This window comes from Porites lutea, chromosome 11, assembly GCF_958299795.1.
Source record: "Porites lutea chromosome 11, jaPorLute2.1, whole genome shotgun sequence".
NCBI lineage: Eukaryota > Metazoa > Cnidaria > Anthozoa > Scleractinia > Poritidae > Porites > Porites lutea.
Genome location: NC_133211.1, coordinates 2211664 through 2230086, shown reverse-complemented (window position 1 = coordinate 2230086; position 18423 = coordinate 2211664). Strand labels below are relative to the sequence as shown.

At 39.1% G+C, this 18423-nt stretch overlaps 3 protein-coding genes across 3 annotated transcripts in view; all 3 read left to right on the top strand.

Moving 5' to 3' along the window:
• Positions 1 to 306, top strand: part of LOC140952391 (phosphotriesterase-related protein-like) — a 5461-nt gene extending 5155 nt beyond the window's left edge. Inside the window, exon 3 of the mRNA XM_073401813.1 lies at positions 1 to 306. This exon is cut by the window's left edge and continues 959 nt beyond it. The gene's annotated coding sequence lies outside the window, so the exon portion shown is untranslated.
• Positions 307 to 2103: 1797 nt separating this feature from the next.
• LOC140952744 (protein fem-1 homolog B-like) lies at positions 2104 to 5209 on the top strand. Its single transcript, XM_073402184.1, has one exon. The coding sequence runs from the start codon at positions 2115 to 2117 to the stop codon at positions 4260 to 4262; it is 2148 nt and encodes a 715-aa protein (XP_073258285.1). The 5' UTR covers positions 2104 to 2114; the 3' UTR covers positions 4263 to 5209.
• An 841-nt stretch (positions 5210 to 6050) lies between these two features.
• LOC140952246 (zinc finger SWIM domain-containing protein 7-like) lies at positions 6051 to 11839 on the top strand. Its single transcript, XM_073401678.1, has 6 exons — positions 6051 to 6186; positions 6296 to 6317; positions 7075 to 7177; positions 9425 to 9503; positions 10514 to 10539; positions 11099 to 11839. Exons 1-6 carry the CDS (start codon positions 6111 to 6113, stop codon positions 11237 to 11239), a joined length of 447 nt encoding a protein of 148 aa, XP_073257779.1. The 5' UTR covers positions 6051 to 6110; the 3' UTR covers positions 11240 to 11839.
• The last annotated feature ends 6584 nt before the right edge of the window (positions 11840 to 18423 follow it).

Genomic DNA, 18423 nt, shown 5'->3' with positions numbered 1-18423 from the left:
ATAAAATAATAATAATAATAATAATAATAATAATAATAATAATAATAATAATATTTATAGAGGGAGCCCAACTCGCCAAGGCAGTTTTCAGTGGGGCCCTCATACATAAAGTTAGTTTAATTGATGTCATAGTCGTGCAATAACAGCAAAGAACTATAGAGTTGTTTTGCTAATTGGAGTGAAATTGAGGCATTTTTAAATAGTTTTTCCAAATTTGTAAAAAGTGGAATATTTTAGAACATATTTTTGTGTACTCTTTGATATACTTTCTCAGATTATAATGTGTGATACCAGAAATTGTCCATACTCCCCTTCACAGAAGGGATAGGAAATTCCTGGGGTGGGGGGGGGGGGGGGGGGTTCTCAAAGGCCAAAAACTTTAAGGAAATGGGTAAAGCTTAATTGGAATTTTCCAGAGGGGTGGGGAGTCTTAGGATAAATCCCTTCCTTGGGGGAGGTATGGATAATTTTTGGAACTACACAATAAAAGAATAATCTACCCAAATGCAATTATATATTGGCCCCAGGTTTATCTTCACTATTAATTATTATTTTTGTACAAAATCAGGCTGACATAACCATTACGTGTGTCACAATGGCAACCTTTATTAAAAAAATCATGTACTGTTTCTTTTCCAATAGATCTGGTTTCCGGAACACAGACAGTAATAAACACCTGGGTGAGGGACAGGAGATACTCAGATTTTAAGTGATGGGGCGGGGATGATAGAATATTCTGGGATCTTTTTGGATAGGAAAATTTGGCAAGCATTTTTTGGGGGCTTGATAAACAATCTGAAGGTTTGTGGTAGTACCCACAAATCGTGGCTGCAAACACATACATTAAATAATCAATTTCTGGTTTATTTTTCTTGTTAAATCAATTAATATTGTTCTTTCTGAAAATTTTAAGGCCCGGAAATTCAGCATGGGATTTTTTGGGTTTTGTTGGAAGGCCTAGGGGTTTTTTGGGGGTCTTGATTTTTGCCTCCTTTTGATCATCCCCGACTTGAAATTAGGAGTACCCTCCCCCTGGGAATGAACACTCCGTCTCCCTCCCAAATTATTTTCCTTTCCCTCCCCTTTCAAATGTAGCCTGAGAAAACAGACGAGATTTCACCACGCCAGCAACGGTTTCTCCGTGAAATGACGTCTGAGAAAGGAGCGCAGAAATGCGTGCCACTTGGGAAATTTGCTTCAACCAATCTGAAGCACTATCCAGACCTGGGTAGGGATGCCTCATCAGTATGGAATTTCTGGGCTCGTTTCTCAGACATCATTCGGCGGGGAAACCGTCGGTGGCGGCGCGAAATGTCGGCTGTTTTCCTTACATGTCCTTAGGCTATTCGAACGCAATCCAGAGGGGCTCTTCACTCCCCTCACCCCCGCCCCATATCCACCAGCATTGGAAAACGAGAAGACCCTGGGGACGAGATAGGCCATTTGCACTAAGAGGCATGTGACATCGTTTTTATGAAAATGAAAGTTACATGATTTTGCCTTCGAAAAACGATTAGTGGGTCATATCTTAAACAAAATAATAGTCATTTGGTTTTACAAACCCTCACCATTTTCTTAAAATGAATAAGTTCGTAAACGGTCACGTGACCAAAATGTGATTTTTAAAATTATGAATTACCTCTCTCTGAACACAAATTTTGCACTTAAACTTCAAGGAAAATGTTGAAAAGATGATGTGATAACGTTTACAGCACATCTGAGCGTAACTACAAAACGGTGAACAAGATATAAGCAAGAAGTAGTTTTGGCCAACATGTTGGAGGGCAAAAGCATGCCCTCCAACATGGCGGCCAATACAAATCATACTACTTTGCTGAAAAATCGAAGTGCCATTAAATATCTCCCTTAAGTGCGTTTCCTCTCAAATTTCGGGTGTAAGATAATTTTTGTGTGCTCTAACAATTTTTGGCATCAGCAAAATTCCAACTCATTGTTTGAAGGAAGCATTGGTCACGTGACCTCTTAGTGCAAGTGGCCTATTGGACTGGTACAAAGAGTAGTACAAAGACAACGTAACCTTATTTTTTAACCTTAGTCTATAAAAAGGCTTTCTTTTCTTGATTTTTCTTTTTATACAAGAAAGGATATCCAGGATGGCAGCTTCAGCTAGAAAGAGACGAAGAGGAAGTAAATATTCCGATGATCCGATAAGAAAAGTACGGGAAGTTATTTCAAATGGAGATGCTGTCTTACTAAACAAAGTTCTCCAGGAGATGAGCAGCATCGAACGAGCTTGTGTGTTAAAAGCAACAAACGTTAATTCACGTTTTCTTGGTTATGCTAGTGGTGACACTCTCTTGCATTATGCAGTTCGCCTCAATCGCTGTTCCTGTGATGTTTTGAACTGTTTGATTGAAAATGGAGCGGATGTGAACGTACGTACAGAGTATAGCAAATGCACACCATTGATGATAGCCACTCATTTAAAAAATCTGAATGCAGTAGAATTTCTTCTAAAACACGGAGCTATTGTTGATCTTCGAGACAAGCTTAACAAATCAAGTCTCCATTATGGAGTTGAAAGCTTTATAAGAGCATTACGCAGCAGTGATACTTCACTTGATGTTGTGAATTGTTTGTTAAATCATGGAGCTGACATAAATGCCCCTATGAATGGCAAATATACTCTTTTAATGTCGGCAAGTAGCTGTCATCAAGTCGAGCTAGTTAACTTTTTACTTGAACAAGGGGCAAACGTTCTCCTGAAGGACGAAGATGGTAACACAGCTCTGCACTTAGCCTGTGGAATTTGGAGTTCCGCCTCTTGTGCATGTGATGTTTTGAATTGTTTAACTGAGAATGGAGCTGACATTAACGCTATTAGAAATGACAACTCTACACCCCTTATGTTAGCTAGTAGCGGTGGTTATGTTGATCAAGTAACGTTTCTCATAAAGCATGGCGCTAATGTCCATCTTCAAGACAAAAATGGCGATACAGCGCTACACTATGCTGCTCGTAATATGAACAACTGGTTAGAAATTGTTTGTGCTTTGACTGCGGCCGGAGTATCTCACATGTGTAACAATCAAGGACTAACCCCCCTTCTTGTAGCGAGCAGTATTGGCAATATCGCAGCAGTCGAGGAATTACTCAAGAACCAAGAGGTAACTAAAGGGCAAAGAATTGATGCTCTAGAACTTCTTGGTGCTACTATATTTACTAGACCCAGTTGGGCTGTTTATGACATTTTAAGTGAAGGATTTTCATACCTAATGCGTGGCATGGAAGAAAGGTTTGCTGATCCTTTGCACCCATTGTTAAAACAACCAATGAAACCCATTGATGCTTATCAAAATAGACAAGAGAGTCAATCGCTTGAGGAACTTGTAGAAATAGGTGAATCTAGGAATGCTCTAACAATGGAAAGCCTTATTATTATAGAGCGAGTCCTTGGAGAAAACAATTCTGAACTGCTTAATCACATAAGAAGTGCTGCTCGATACTTTGAACACAATGATCATTCTACTTGCATAGGACTTTACAAACATGCATTTAAAACAGCCCAGATCTGCAATCAGTCAGCTGTAGAAGATATACATAGTCTATCACAGAATTTGCTTAAGATATGTTATGAAAATAAGTTATTAAGTGATCAACAAAACCAGGCATATGTAGTTGAATTACTTGAGGCAATTATTTATGAGTATGAAAGAATCAGCATCTTGTCTAAAAAAAAGAGAAAAGGCAAGATTTTTCAAGCAGATCTAAAGACCTTGTTTATGTGTTCAGTTGAGGCTGTTTCACTTATTTCCAGTGGTCATCATTTTGAAGTAGACAAGGCCTCAACTGTGTCAGTGTTTACAAGACGGCTTTGTGCCTTAAATCCTCGAGATCATCAGGGACGTTCACTGTTACATGAGGCCGTTGAAAGATGCCAGCAAAACTCACTTTTATTAGTGAAGAATCTTTTACATGGTGGACTTAATGTAAATGCCACAGATCACCAGGGAAACACTCCACTTCATGTTGCCGTCCTTTCAAATCCTTGCCATGATATGATCTATCTTGTCACTAACCTGTGTGAGATCTTGTTAAATGAAGGTGCTCATCAAGATTTTGTCAACCATGATGGTAAAACAGCCATGGACTTGGCTAAAACTGATGAGGTTCGAAGTTTCCTTCAGGAGAAAAGAAAACTGGAATTGAAGTGCATCAGTGCCAGGGCTGTGAAGAGGTTTGAACTTCCTTATTTGGGGGTGGTGCCCAAAATATTGGAAAAATTTATAAGTATGCATTAGAAGTCATAAGTAACTAAAATTCAACTGGATAATGGAAGTTGGAAGCATATGAGGGATAAACTGTTGGACTAAGAAAATAGTTAAACAAAAATTTTTGGTTGCCGGTGATTTTTAGATAGGGAATCAAAATGTTTATTACCTTTTTCTCTATTTAATTTTAGAGCGAAGAAAAGTATTTTTAATTGACTGGCACATTACTACAGTGTAACTTTATGACCGGTCTTTCACTATTACTTTTAAGTAACAACTTGAAAGTTGTAATATATTCAAAAACTGAAAAAACCTTCAAGTCCCAAGAGTGACTAAAATCTATTTTCTCCTAACAATATCCATACATAATCAAAAGGTTAGGTTATGAGAATTAAAAAAATGATCAGACGGGAAAATATTTTGATCTTTCAACAAATTCTCTCAGACTGTCCAACCTTTTGAGGATGTAAACTCGGGATGTTTTTGAATCACTTCAAAATCATTCTTTTCCAAAGGTGTGAGTCACTAGGGATTTCTGGGGGCATTCTTCCCCAGAAAAAAATGAAATCTTGATGCTCAGAAAATGCCATTACTAGCATTCTGACAGGACAATATTTTCTTTCTGTCTAAAATGTTGTTGCTGTAACAACTGTTTATCTTAGTTATATAGTATTCTGATGAAAAAAAATTGAAGCTATTTAATTTCTCTTCTCTTCTGTTTCATGGGATATGACTAATCAAATGTATGTATGTTTATGATAAAATCACATTTTATTTATTCATTACATGCATAATAATATTTTTATTGTATTGAGTTCATTTATCAGGATCAATTTTAACAGTATCAATATGAAAAGGATTGGCGATGATTTATTATTTAAAAGGAACATGGTTTTCAAGTAGATAACTTTAACTGGCTTAAGTTGCTCTAGTTGTCAATTGCTTGCTAGCAATAAAGTTTTCTTTTTTAATTATAATCATCTCAGTACATCACCACCTTCTCCTACTCCTTACCCTTCACTCTTAGCTCCACTCCTCACCCCTGTTATAAAATGAAAGAAAACAGACTTTGTGTACTTGTCTGATTAAGTACAATTTTTCAATGCTTTGGTGTGGCACTTATTTGATATAACTGTAAGAAAACAACAATCAGTTTGTGACACCACTACTGGTTTCCCTTCAAACTGATGCCTTGTGTAACTAGCACAGAAATTCCATACTGAAGATACATCACCACCCAGATTAGGTGACGACATGTCGTCAGTATTAAATTTCTGTGCTCGTTCTTCAGATGTTATTTCGCAGGGAAATCAGTAGCATCATGAAATAATGTGGACTGTTTTCTCAGACAGGTGTAGAGCTTAGTCCAGGGTGGCATTAAATATAACTATTACATTGACAAATAGCCTCCGCTGTTCCCCACTGGTTATTGCTAAAGCTAGTAATTTAGTACCCTGCGAATAAAGTTGTCTCCCCTTGCTCCTTATCTCTCGCCCACCCCTCTTTATCTCAAGGTCTAGATCTGGCACTGCATATGCAGGGAGCCTAGACTCACAACAGCTTACTCGAAGCCAAATTAAGTGACAAGTCTGACAAGGATTTGATAAAACGGTTGAAATGCACATAAATAGTCATTTGAGTGTACATACCTCAAAAAGAAAAAAAATTGGTAAATGACGTTCAAAAGGGCAGGAAACAACAAGAAAAGAAGACAGAGTATCTCTTTTAAATATGAGGTCCGCTGTGACTCTGGGTTGCCTGTGATCCAGGGGGCGTGGAAATGAACTCCTTTCCCACGAACGAGAGAGAATGGGTTCAAGTAATGATCAAAATGGCGTACGAAGAGCAGTGATTAGAGTGGAACTTTCTTTAAAAGCGATGGCCTTTTCCCTTCGATATGTGGCGGATCAACTTTTTTCTGAAGTTAGATTTGCAAAGGAACAACATTGTCATCGTAAGTGTCGTTGGACCACGTCATTTTAACAAACTTAATACCATGGTCTCTTTGCTTCTCCGTTTTTAAGTAAACTTACTTATGAAGTTTTCTGGCTCTTCCCCTTCAGTGACAGATGAGCTACTATCTGCGTAAGTATAAACCCTTATTTATCACTCAGGAAAGTGAGTAGTCAGGAGGTTTCGGGTGGTAATATCCGAGGTATAGCGAGGTATGCGAGGCAGCCGGGTTTTGCATTCAAACAACATACACCAGTATAGTACTAATAGTAGTTGATGGACGGAGTGAAAGAAAAAACAAAGTGCAGTTTTCTAAATTTAGTCTATAACTTCCCGCTGATGCCATAGCGCCCCATTTGTTTGTTATGCATGCTGCAATTTCATACTTTTTTGCACCAATAGTTAGCCTGAGATTGCAGTCAACATTTTGTGACTCTCATTTCTCAGATGCAATTTTGTAGTGAAACCAGTTGTTGTTAGCCTGAAATTGCAGCCAACACTTTGTGACACCACCACTGGTTTCTCGGCAAAATGATGTCTGCGACACAAGTGGAGAAATTCCACACTGATGAATCGTCACTCCCCAAGTCTGAGTGGTGCTTCTGATGAGCTGAAAATTTGCTTCAACCATTAAATCAGAAACAACAGAAGCACTATCCAGATCTGGGTAGTGATACATCATCAGTATGGAATTTCGGCACTCATTTCTCAGGCATCATGTTGCGGGGAAACCAGTGGTGGAATCATGAGATGTCGCTGTTTTCTTAGGGTAACAAATAGTTAATTTGAATAGAGTCAAAACTTCAATACTAGTAAGCTGTGTGAGGAAATCTTGCCCTCTACTTTATTCATTATTATTCTAAACCATTTTTATTGCATTCTTTGTTAGGTTGCACTGTGTTTTCCATCAGCCATTGCTACATGCTTTAGACCTGGTAGATCAGAGGAACATCACCAGACTAACTACACCTAGTGGAAGAGTACTCCATCAGGTAGATACACTGTTGAGTAGCTTTCATTTGAAAAGAATGAGGAAGCTGCCTATGGCTAACAGAGGTGTAACGATTAATAATCCTTGTGATTCAATTTTGATTTAGATCATTGCGTTCAAATTTCATTTATTTTGATTTGATTATGTAAATGTTTCCTTATTCTTATAACATACACTGTAATATGTTATGTAAACAACATGCAACCTTAAACCCTCAATTTGAGAGTGGTAACAGGGACAGGAGGATTCACGGTCACTTGGTTGTTTGTTGCCATGTTTGAGAACCTGACAAAGAACGTGTCACACATGGTTTGCCTCATTTGGAAATTCTCTAGGGGTGGTTGAAGGATAGCATTTTTACCAGGCAATACAAAATGGCATGTGAACTGCAATATTATTGTCTTTGCTCGTTAATCAAAAACGCACATTTTAAAAGTAAAAAATAATTGTATTATTATTTTATATTATTATACAATAACCCACTGAGGGCACCCTGGAAGAGGTATGCAAAAAATGAACCAAAGTCCAAATGTGGAAGCAAAGAATCGTGAATCAAACTGAACAGTCATAATCACAATTAATCAAGAATTTGATTACTCATTACACCACCAAATCTAATGGCTAGTGCTACACTAGGAGAGGGGGATCCTTATTTAGCCAAAATTTGCAATTGTGCCACCAAACTGGGAATGGGTTTAAGAGTTTTGCGTCTTAAAAAGGATATCAGGGCCTGGGGGAGGTACCGTATTATTATTTTATTCAATTAACCGCCCTGGGCGGTTATTAAATTTTTGGACCTTCAGGGTGGGTGCTTATTTGATTTTGGGTGCTTATTAAATTTTCATCATTTTCAGCAAGTGTAGTATGTTTATTTTGCAACAAAACAGTGAATGCTAGTAACAAAACGCAAAGAATTAACAATTGAAAGCATGGTTACTGTAAAATACTCTAAAGAAAACTCCATCCTTGGGGAAGTTTCTTATTAGTACTTATTCACTCAAGTGGGTGGGGTGATGGGCACTTATTTGAGTTTGATTGGGAGAAGGAGGGAGTGTGGGTGGGCGCTTATTAGCCTTTTCTGCCTTTAGGATGGGCACTTATTCGAGGTTGGGCGCTTATTCTAATAAATGCAGTACTCGACCAATATTTGGGTGTAGGTGAGCTGCTGAAGGTTTGAAACCCTGACCCTGTATAAAAAAAAGAAATTCCTAAAATACATACCCTGTTTAGGACAAAAGACAAAATGCACACGTTCTTGTTTTAAAGCCATTTTTAGGCAATTGTAATAGAGCAAATTCATATTATAGTCATTGCTACTGTATACTTGGAGCACAAAAAAATGCATGTAGGAAAGCAAATCAATTGTGTAGGCAACACGCTGTTGTCTGTTGACAGACTCACAAGAAATTATATATTACCTTGTTAGGACACCGCACAGGAAAATTATATATCGTGTTTAAAACAGAAAGGTAAAAAACCATACCCTTTACCAGCATATCCCCTTGCAGGCCATATAAGGGGTTAGTACTCCCCTTGACCCAGGTATCAAGGTTGTCACTAAGAGTGGACAGATTTTCCCCTGGTTAATATGAGTATAACCCCAGGTTACTTTGAGAGGAAACAAAAAAAAATAGAACACTATGACCTTCCTAGCTGTTACTTTTCCCACCTAATAATTGCATATACCCAGCAACTTGACATCTTAGTGACATCCCTAGGGTATTAGACTTCACTACTATTATTGTAGCTTGTTATACATTTGTATGGGGTATCTTGTACGGGGTGTAAACCTTTGTGGTGTTTGTAAAATGGAAAAGCATATGAGCTCCAAATTAAAGAATCAAAGAAGATGGTCACCATCTTTGATTTTATCACTGAGAGAGATTGGGGGAGTTGAAATCACAACCCTTTGGGGTAGGCATTAGAGCAAAAGAAGGAAACAGGGATGGGTAGGAGGGGAGAGAAAATGCCTCCCCTATGTCATTGTTCATTTGGGAAAATCTTTACGTGGTTGCAAAGTGAGTCAAGGGATTAGACTTATGTGATATTACCTGCCAGTCATAAATTGTAAGTTGATAGATCTTTTTGTTTATGATGTGTTGACAGGTGACTGTACATGTACCTGTTATCTTATTGAAACTTAGTTCAGAGTGTTACTCTGATTAAAATTTAAGACTTAGAAAGCCTTTTCACCTTGACGTCATTTGCAGAGTAAATAGTTTTATTAATATTTTTGCCCCGTTTTAAGGTTACTGGAAGTTCCAACCAGGTTTATAACTGCCTTATATCTGGTGATTTTTGTACATGTCCATCATATACATTCACAGGTATGGGTCCTATGAAATACTTTGTCAGTTTTGTATTGTCACTGTGCCCATTAACCAACCTTATGTTGGCTTTAAATAATAAAGTTACTCAACATTCTGGACAAGACAATTTATTTATTGTTGATAAAAGTTGCATTTGGAAATGTTAATTATGAACAGAAAGGAAGGCCAGAGTACGTAGAGAACAAATTCTTGGAGCAGGGGCAAGAACCAACTAGTAAATGCAAAACCTGTAACAATAAAAAAGGGCTTGATCATCATTTCTCAGAAGTACAGTCATGGAACCTCTATTCAGGGGACACCTTCGGGACCAAGGCAAGTGTCCCATGAATAGAGGTGTTCCCTGAGTGGAGGTTGGGGCTGGGGTTTGTTAATATTTAACCAAAAAATAAAATAATTTTCCTTTATTCTGCCTAAGGGCTCTGCTGCAGTCATCACTTTAAGGAGCTAAATTATGATTCAAAAATCGTCTCTGCGATGTGTATTGAATTCCCACAAAAACAGTACGTCAATTTACGTGAGATAGTTCATGTTTGAAAGGTGTCACCTTCGTGACTAGTGTACACCTAGACTTAACAATTTTAGTGGGCAGTCGCCTTTCGAGTGCTAAGGTGTCCCCTGAATGAAGGTTAAACCCAGGTTTCAGGACCCAGAAAAAGTGTCCCTTTCCCCTGAACAGAAGTGTCCCTTTGAAAGAGGTAACAAATACAAAGAATATGTGAACATTTTTCTGAAAGCAAATTTTGTCCCCTGTATGGAGGTGTCCCTTGAAAAAAGATGTGCCAAAGGAGATAGGGGTTCCACTGTATTATGCTACTGACTTATTCAATTTAACTGCAGTTATTATGGGCTTAGCTATACCTTCATCTTTTTTCATGTAAATTGTTCTTTTTCTACAAGGGATGGGTAAGCATTAGCAGGAAAGTCTTGGTCAAAGTTTGCACTGACTCAGTGCAATGTTGTTTCTTGTAATTTTAATTTATTTTATGTGCTTTTGTCTTTTTAAACAGTGTTAGTAAAGATGGAGGCACTTATGGTAAGCAGTTAGATCAAAATCTAAGTAAAGGTGAAAACTAGGTTTATTGTCCATCACCTCCTTTTGCTTAAAAGTGTGGATATGTGACAAAGGTGGTTTTATCTTCATATGTTTGAAGTTTGCACCAACATATTCAGGGATATTTCTCACTCAGAAACAGCGCACTTGCTTTTGAAAATTATTCTTAAATGGAGTGTTATAACCCAAGAACTCCTTGTCAGCATCTAAAAATTCTTGCAGTGAATACTTTGTTAAGCAAACACAATTCAGTTGAAATGATTCTAGCTTACAAGCGGTCTTTTGCTTTGCGTGAAGTTAAACCACCAGCTATAGTAATAATTAGCCTTTTTTTCTCCTTGATGTTATTTTGATGAAATGATCATTCAATTCATACAATTTTGTTGAGTGCCCCCTGCTAGAGTTTTACTTAACATTCCTTGGTGAATCTCCCCTGAATTATACCAAATAAATGCCAAAGTATCGAATTTTTAATACCTCTGTGTTGTGAAATTCTTTTAGGCACATCCAAAGTGTATTCATTTTTTTCCAAAATCCACAGTGTAAGCATCTTCTTGCTGTTCACCTTGCGGAAGCTCTTGGAGAAAGCAAAAAACAAGATATCAGTGATGAAGACTTTGTGGCTTACATGTGTTATGACAGCAGTGCAGATGATAAAAACACCAAAGAACTGCATGTATAGTGCTGTTATAGGGCCTTCCGGGAGGTGGGAGGGGTTACCCCCTTATATACAAGTCATGTAGGTATGTGCCGCCCTAAACACCCAGAGGGTATGGTTATTGCACCATTTCAATCTTGAAATGGGTGTAGACTTTGCCTATTTTTGACTGGAATTGGGTATGGTTCAGTTCAAGGGAACTACTGAAGTGTATGAGCATATTTGTCACGCGAATTCAAAATGGATATTAGAAAGCTTTTTGTCAGCGTTTTAATTCAAGTATTAATGTTAACACAATTTCTGATTATGTAAACATATATTTTGCATTTTGTAACCTCTTTTAGGTCTGAAAACGGGTGTGGAAAATGACACTTTTGGTTTTAAATATAGGGTGAGGATTTGAAGCAGCCAGGCGGTATACCCCCACCAAGGAGTACTCCCTGGGCTGTTGTGTAGGAGCTGCTCCTAAGGTTACTCCTGATAGGTCGCAGGAAACAATGACATGTCATTCTTTCAATTGTTTCAGTGTTGTCTAGGGTCAGGGTTAGTCACTCTTGCAAGCAGCTGCTACATGACCCTCCCAAGCTAGTGCCTAAATAAAAATGTTCTTTATTTCCCTCTGTACTTAACTTGTTGAGTTTTGTCTAACCCACTGAAGCAAACAGAACTTCAGTTCAAGATATTATCTTCTCCATAATTTCTGCTTTCAAGTAGAGAGCATGTTAGCTAGACTTTCCAGGTGTTTGGATAGTGGAGATCTTATTCAGACTGTGGTGCGAATTCAGTGAGTGGGAAGAACCCCTTGCTGTGTTTCTCTTTGTGCTCTCCAAATAACCACTTTCTAAACACCCGGAACAGACGAAGAACAGAACCAAAGGAGCTATGTTGCAAAATTTAACAAAATTCAAACAGTGGGAACTGCCAACAAACTGAGTGAAACTTACAAATCAACTGCTCAAAAATGAAAAGAAGGTAAAATACCCATATAATGCAGCAAAGGAGGTATGGATGGACAAACTTGAAGGAGATTGGAATGGATTGAAATTGTGGTTTTTAAAAACTTTTTAACCTAACAGTTTCTCAAATTTCATTTTTGTTGTTTGTAAAGTTTCATACCCTGATTTGGAGACATTTGTTTGACATGAAGCAGTATTCTTTTAATATCATACACAAGTAATTTTGCAAGTTCCATAGCAGATAAGGACGTGTCATTGGAATTTAATTTGCCTAGTCCCTGTAAGGCGTCTTCCCAGGCCTTCTTGTTGCATTTCAGTGACGTATCTGAGACCTCGGACCATGTGATCCGAAACACGTCGGCCGCACACAATAATGAGGCCTAGGGACTAGGCAAATTGGGATTATTGACAAAATGAACCGGACAACCGTGACAGAGCCCCTTTGAAGTTTCAGTGTACGAGCTCTCTTCTTAATCCTTTGCTTCAGTGCTTTTAATTTATCCTTATGGAGCGTGGTCGTGACACAATCCATTCCTATCTGGATCAATATATAGAGGATATTACATGGCTGTGCGGAGATACAAAATTTATCTTTGAGTGTTGAAAAATATTTAGTGAGCGCAGTGAATGAGTGAAATATTTTTCAACATGAGGAGACAAATTTCATATCTCCAAGAGGCCATGTAATGTTTATTATATAAACACCAATGAAATACCAACCATTTCACTTTAATAGGTTTTTGCTGTAATAGGCACAATTTATTATTGCCATAGCAATGGTGATATTTCATGTGTGAAGATAACGTGTTATTTTCACATGTGAAGATATCATGTTTTTGTGCAAACGCTCACCTGGTATTTCATTGGTGTTAATATAAATATAAACTATTATTATCCTCTGTTTGCTTTCATGGCCTTTATTGAAATAGTATTTCAATAAAAGCCATTTGAAATAACTTTGAGTGGAATGGGGGAATTTCCAGTTCCCCTTAATTTCAAAGTTGATAAGAATTCTATGGAAGAAAATCATTAAAAAAGAAGTTATATATGTATACGCCTTTTGAATAATATTATTGCTGTGTGATTGACTAATTTTAGGAAAGTTGGACTGTCCTTTCGGGTTCCCCCTCCCCACCTTTGCAAAAAGGCAGTGTATGCCCAATGTACGTTAGGCCCCACTTATATGGAGAAAACCTGTAACTTTAAAGAAATATGGGCGCAAGAAAGGATGGGACGCACGAGGGGAGAGGTAGCTGTCTCACACGCCCCGCCCTTTCTTTCGCTAATATTACATTCAGGTCTTAGCCTCCTTAGCAGGCGTTTAAAGGGTTAGGCTATTCAGGTGCCTGTTATGCAGGCTACTGCACATGTAACATGTAAACGCTGTAGCCTTGGGTTTGACAATTCCTCTCTTCCTTACCACTTTTGCGCCGCATTTGCATTGCATAGTGCATGGTTGCCACAGCCAGAGGTTTTTTAAATTCCCTGAATTTTCCCTTCCTTTTTTCTGATAAATATAAAAATTTCGCTGACCAATTTAATTAACAATTTCATAAATTAGTCCTGAAAATGGACTCGACGCTCCCCTCACAGCCATCCCCCACCCATGTATTTATGCTTTAAGCATGTCACGTGCAATATACATGAATTAATAGTTTCTTAATGTAATGTGCAAACAGGATTGATTTTCTTGAAAACCCAACGTCAGCTTGTTGTTCAATTGAAATGAACAATATTCAATACAATATTCTACAAATACAACATTATTCATGTACGTAACAAAGCGCCCTGGGACGAGGTTGGAACTCGCGCGGAAACGCTGGCAAGATTTCCGTATAACCCCATACATTAATTATGCATTCATCCATTGTCAAAAGAAAACAAAAGAAAGAACAATAGTTGGCCTTTGGGATTTCAGCTATTATCATAAAATTTTTTTTTTTTTTCTAAGTCTTTTTTAAAACGCCCTAAATTTGGCGCTTTTTGCAATAAAATCGAAACTTTTTCAAACAATTTTTTTTCCTTTTTTTCTGTTGGTAAACCTAGCTATTTAAATAAGCCCGTTTCGTAAAACTAAAACAAAATATTTCGTAGCGCAGACCATTAAATTCCCTAAACTAATCTCCGAATTTAACACGCTAAACAAAATGAAATAAAGTCCTAACTTTTTAGCTGTGTTCGTCCGAGTTTTGTTATCCCTGAAATATTTCCTGAGGTACCTGCCTCGTACGTCTCATCTGTCTGTGTTCCATATCTTAGTGTCGATAGTTTTAGATCACGAACGGTGCATAGAGTGGTATATATTTACACATTTATATGTCGTTTCCGACGTTATAAAGTTCAGCGATATGCTTCAATATGTTTCCAAAGGGGTTTTCTCCGTAATGCTTACGCCACATAAACTCCTGTAGGTAGCTTTCGAAGAGTTCTTTGGATGTTCCTGTACGGGGATAACTTCGCTTCACTCCCCACCATGTATTTTCGATGCCCTGTGTGTGGGCACCTGTGTCTGGGTCTACGAAGTTCAGGCTGTGGTTAACCGTGAGATGTTCGTAGCCCTCGTCTTTTAGGCAGTCATAAGATCTCCATAAGTCGCTCATCACGCGTGTACCCGGCAATATTTGAGCGCGAATAATGGGCAAGAGAGTTTCTTTATCCCTACGCTCTACCGGGACAAGGAAGCAGGCCTTGGTTTCGCGGCAAAGGCCACCAAAAACCCACTTCCCTTCGATTTTGCGACCTCGGTGATACTTCATCTTGCCAAACTTGGACTCGTCAATCTCAACAGTTGTTCCAGGTCCGCCTATTGGCCCCGCATGATGATTCATGATTCTGTCGGCACAAACCTCACGGCAATAGTTATACCAATCTATCACCGTTTCTGTTGACGTTGTTTCGTCGTCCAGTGAGGTTTCGTGCACTGCTTGAGTAGTGGTAAATTTGTGCGCCCAAGCGTAAGTTAGGGCTAATACTTTTTCAATGGATAGCCTGCTACCAGAAAACCATGACTTCTGGCGCATTGATGTTGCCCCATTGCAACCTCTCTTGGAGCATCGCTACTCGTACCCGTCTCGCGATGAAGCTCGTCTAGTCCAGCTGAGTGCATTGTGGCACCCAGCTCTAGGACATTTCAATGACGACGCGAGTAGGTTGTTTTCCTTACACCACTCTATGCACCGGTCGTGATCCGCCAGAATTTTAGAGAGTTTCAAGAAGTTCATTTCGCGTGCCATGGCCATAGTCGACTGAAATACATGCAGGGAAAGAGCGTTTCTGAAGTGTGCGTGCTTTTTATTGCCTGCATTGATGCATTTTTTCGTGGATATGTTACAAGCAAAAGCCTGAATAATATACAGGACTTCATGTTTCAGTTGTATTGTTATGTATATTTGAACTTCAACATGCAAAACGATATCTTTCTTTTATCCGGTAAATCTCAACAAATCATCGTGGTCTAGTGGTATTGTAGACAGACAGGAACGCCAGAGCTAAAGAGTAGCGTTGGTTCAAATCTCGCTGACGGCCAAGGAAAAAAGGAAAAAGGAAACTGCGGGAGCACTGGAGAGAGTGGCCGGGGAAAGATAGGGGGAATAAGAGCGAGAGAGAGGTAAAAAAAAAAACAAATAAAATCCTCTTTTATTAACGCAGTAAGTATTCATTACCGATGTATATATGCAATACTCTGGGGAATTTGCTATTGTCTTAGAAGACAATAGCAGGGATACATAATTAATGAGATCGAATGCGTAATTAATGTATGGGGTTATATGGAAATTTTTCGGAAACGCTTGCTACGCAGGCTACATCTTACCCTGCGAGCAGAGTCTCCTTCGATCTTTTTAGTAGGAAGATCGAGGCAGACTCTGCTCGAAGGGCAGCTACATCTTGGTGATTCGCACGCCCCCCACCCCCATTCATCCATTTTGTAATACCAGAAGTCCCCCTGGAATGGAGCGACAACTGACCCCCATTAGCCTGGCTAGCAATCGTTTACGCGCGAGTTCGTTGAGAAAGTTGGGACGAGAGCAAAAAAAACTATAACTATAACTCGACTGGAAACGCTTGCTACGCAGGCTAGACCCGGGAGGCTAGACCCCTATCGGCTTCCGTCCACAGACCAGTCGATGATCTGTCAACAGCTGCAAAATTGACCAATTGGTTACTCCGTTTCTGGGCCGACGGAGGGTTTGTTTTCTACAAAAGAGTCCGAACTCCGTCTTTTCTCGTCTTGTCCCATCCCTTATTGTCACATAATGTCGTGGTTTGCAATCGCGCTGGCTGAGATAAGAACTAGACCGATTTTAAGAGAAAAAGCGGACTGAATAACGACCGAGTTTTTTTTAATCAGCCCCACATAGCCGCGATGAGACATCGCGGGTGACATCATCAGGATGGTCTGGATGGTTTCCCTGTGGCGTTAGCTCGTTCTGGTCGTATCCTGTCCTTTGCCAACAGCTTTTATTTGCTCGTTCAAGCGACAGAGAGACGATAATACTGCGAACTGGAATAATGGCGTTACTTCCCTGTGTCAGCGAAGTGAAGGAAAACTTCAAGCAGGTACAGGGCAAGAAATTCAAAGGTTATTTTGTGGGAACACATTACATCGACCAAACTGATTCTTACCTGGACATAGTGGAAATCAACAATGGAAAATTTACAGAGTTACTAGGGGTGCGTTCGATTGGGAAATCCAGATTTAGATTTTCAAAATCTAAATCCGGATTTCCCAATCGAACGCGAAATCCGAAAACGGATTTCACCTCCGAGAAATGCGTCCTCAGGGTGGATTTCAATTAAGAAATCCAAATCCGGATTTCATGGATTTCCTTTTTACCGTTCGATTGGGAAATCCGAAAAAGGATTTGCAAAACTATTCTCGTGAACAGTGGTCTTCTTTTTGCTAAGTATGCGTGCGCGTGGAAGACCGCTGTTCTTAAGGACAGTTTTTCAAATCCTTTTTCGGATTTCCCAATCGAACGGTAAAAATGAAAATCCAAAAACAGATATCTCAGCGTTGAAATCCGTTTTCGGATTTCGCGTTCGATTGCAAATCCGAAATCCGGATTTTAAAATCTAAGTCCAGATTTCCCAATCGAACGCACCCTAGGTGTCATTTTAAAGGAAACACACAAGCAAGGTGGAAGATTGGTTTGGACCGGGATTACAGGGCCAGAAACCAGTCAGCTTTATGAACGCTATCGCATGTTTGCAAACGCGATTGAGTACACGTGCGGTGATGACATGCAGTTACAGGAAGGCGTGTTGTATAAGTTTCAAATAGTCAGGGTAAGAATCTTTCAAAGGAGGAATATTGCAGAAGGTAGATATTTATGTGGCGTCAACTTTACTCTTCGAATCGTGAAACGGTATTAGGAACGCCGATTTTGAACGTTCGCCCAGTGACTTTAGGATTTACACCTACAGTTAATCATTGTTGTTGGTCTTGTTGCATGTTGTGTTCAGATGTCAGATCAGATGTTGTGTTATGTGAAACGCCGCGACTTTAAAAATTCGCACCTCTCGCCAATCCAACAATTGCAGTTTTATTTGAAAAAGGATAGCTTTTACTTCGGAGAATAAAGAAACGTTGCCGTGAAAGCGCTGAGGAAAGTGAGTTTCAGAAACACAAGTCAAATTAATTACCGGCAGAGGTCAAGAGTACAATGCAAACCCCCCGAAGGGGTACTCCCTTATAAAAGTGACGCGGGTGCTCGTCAGAAAATTTCGAGACCACCACTAAGGTACCAGAATCTTGTTTTATGGGCGTGTCCCATATTCATTTCCACTCCTAAGAGGTGCCAATTCTACAACAACAAATTCTGGCACTACAAAATTTAATAGTAATAAGGATAACTTTCTAACACTTTGAAGGACTTTCATAAATCTTTATCCTAATAAAGCGTATCAACTCTGGCAGCAGGCATTTTATGTTTTAGCGCCCCAAGCGGTACCAATCCACAAATTTAAACCCCTAAAAGGTACGACGAGCACCCCCGTCACTTTTATAGGGGAGTACCCCTCCAGGGCAAAACCAAGGTCTGCAAGATCACCCAGCAGTTTCCTTTTTGAACTATAAAATCAACAATTTGTATTTATGGCTAAGAGACAAGTTTTGTCCTCCTTATTCATGTACTAGTAGTAATCACTGATAAAAGATGGTGTTGTTCTGTTCTCCTCACCTTTCCACTCAAGTTGTGTGCTATCTTTGATGGAACTTCTCTCACTAATAGATTGTAAGGAATGATATTTTTA

Bases quoted from the DNA above. Each gene is read 5' to 3' on its own strand.
- LOC140952744 (XM_073402184.1), top strand. From the start codon at position 2,115: ATGGCAGCTTCAGCTAGAAAGAGACGAAGAGGAAGTAAATATTCCGAT.
- LOC140952246 (XM_073401678.1), top strand. From the start codon at position 6,111: ATGGCCTTTTCCCTTCGATATGTGGCGGATCAACTTTTTTCTGAAGTT. The intron at 6,187-6,295 runs GTAAGTGTCGTT...CTTCCCCTTCAG, and splicing joins AAAGGAACAACATTGTCATC to TGACAGATGAGCTACTATCT. The intron at 6,318-7,074 runs GTAAGTATAAAC...ATTCTTTGTTAG, and splicing joins ACAGATGAGCTACTATCTGC to GTTGCACTGTGTTTTCCATC.